Source organism: Stegodyphus dumicola, chromosome 10 (genome assembly GCF_044657685.1).
Source record: "Stegodyphus dumicola isolate Sdum_Otavi_A_Nest chromosome 10, ASM4465768v1".
NCBI classification, from domain to species: domain Eukaryota; kingdom Metazoa; phylum Arthropoda; class Arachnida; order Araneae; family Eresidae; genus Stegodyphus; species Stegodyphus dumicola.
In genome coordinates, this window is record NC_140777.1 from 153,653,966 (window position 1) to 153,655,912 (window position 1,947).

A 1,947-nucleotide genomic window follows, 5' to 3' on the forward strand; every position below is an offset into this window, starting at 1 on the left:
CTGCCTAAGAGGAGGGACGCCTTTCGTGGAGGACTTTCTAAGGGAAACTGGCTCGTATACACGTTACACATGGGGAAAACCACGAAAACGCCCATGCAGCCAGCCCGTTCGCGGGATTCGAACCTCGGACCGAACTACCAGTGTTCAGCGACTTTACCGCTCGGCCGCTGGTGGGCTATTTTGATTTGAATTGTTGCTTTTGTGTGTGATTTAGTAGTATGGAAAAGAAGCGAAAAATTGATAGTGAATGCAGAAAATTCAAAGATCAGTGGAATATTCAGTATTTCGTAATTGAGTCCAGTAACAAGGCGCTATGTTTGATTTGCAATGAAAGCATAGCCGTTCTCAAAGAATATAACATTAAACGTCATTATGAAACAAAACATTTTCAAAATTACTCAAAATATACAGGAAGTTTGCAGACAGAAAAATTCGAAGCTATGAAGCGCGGATTGAAATCGCAGCAATCTTCATTTACAAAACTCGAAACCGAACAAGAGGCTGCAACTCGTGCCAGCTTTCGTGTGGCTCTTGAAATTGCAAAACGTGGAAAACCATTCACCGATGGAGAAATGATCAAAGAATGCATAATTGCAGTAGCCGAAGAAATATGCCCTGAAAAGGTAAATTTATTAAAAACTGTCAGTGTGTCAGCAAACACTGTGGCTCGAAGGGTAGAAAACATCGCTGAAAATATATCCTCTCAACTGTTCGACAAAAATGGACATGTTGAGTGGTTTTCTTTGGCCTTGGATGAGTCAACGGATGTGTCAGATACTGCTCAGGTGTTGATTTATATTCAAAGAGTAGATAAAAGCTATGAAGTGCATGAAGAACTTCTTGATATGTATAGTATTCATGGCACAACTACTGGTACAGATATTTTTAAAGGAGTTGAAATGGTCATTAATCAAAAGAACCTCCGAAGGAAAAACTTGAAATGTATTACAACTGATGGAGGCAAAAACATGAGTGGGAAAGATAAAGGAGTGGTCGCTCTTGTGTCAAAGGCTGTAGAAAATGACGGTGGTTCAAAACCATTAGTCTTACATTGTATTATTCATCAACAGTCTTTGTGCGGAAAATGTTTGGATATGTCTGAAGTTCTGAAACCAGTCATATTAACTGTTAATTTTATCAGATCTTTTGGGCTGAATCACCGACAATTATGACAATTTATTGAAGAGATTGGAGAAAATGACTTACTTTATCATACTGCCATACTTTGGCTTAGTTGTGGGAAAGTCCTTCAGCGCTTTTTTGAACTTCGAGCAGTGATCGAAATTTTTTTGAATGAAAAGCATCGCCCTCTTACTGAATTACAAAACAACGCATGGCTGTGGAAGTTAGCATTCTATGTTGATTTGACAAAACATGTGAACAAAGTGAATTTGAGATTGCAAGGAGGAAACCAGCATCTTCCTGATTTATACACTAATATCAAATCATTCCGGAAGAAATTGATACTGTTTCAATCACAACTATGAAGTAAATGTTTTTCACATTTTAAAACGTGTGAAATATTCAGCCACACCACTGAGACTGAGTTTCCTATCGATTTTGCAATCGAAACTTTGAGTGCTTTGAAAATAAATTTTGATACTCGTTTCTCAGACTTTGATGCCATTGCGAATCAAATTAAGATTTTTTAGAATCCTTTTGATACTGACATTGAAACCCTAGCCCCGGAACTTCAAATGGAAATGATTGATCTACAATGCAGTGATATAATTAAGAACAAATATCAAAACTCATATTTGTTGGAATTTTATAAGTCTTCCACTGACACAATTTGATAATTTGCATAAATTTGCTCATGAGCTGTTTTCTGTTTTTGGTACTACTTCTTTGTGTGAGAAGACCTCCAAAATGAAGTGCACAAAAAATGTTTACAGATCAAAATTAACTGATGAGCATCTTAAATCTCTTTTAATAATTGGTAGAAGT

At 36.9% G+C, this 1,947-nt stretch overlaps 1 protein-coding gene across 1 annotated transcript; it reads left to right on the top strand.

Annotated features, from left to right (window-relative positions):
* Nucleotides 1–440: 440 nt before the first annotated feature.
* On the top strand, nt 441–1,172 carry LOC146995159 (general transcription factor II-I repeat domain-containing protein 2-like). The gene has a single exon (XM_085825159.1). It carries the CDS (start codon nt 441–443, stop codon nt 1,170–1,172), a length of 732 nt encoding a protein of 243 aa, XP_085681285.1.
* The last annotated feature ends 775 nt before the right edge of the window (nt 1,173–1,947 follow it).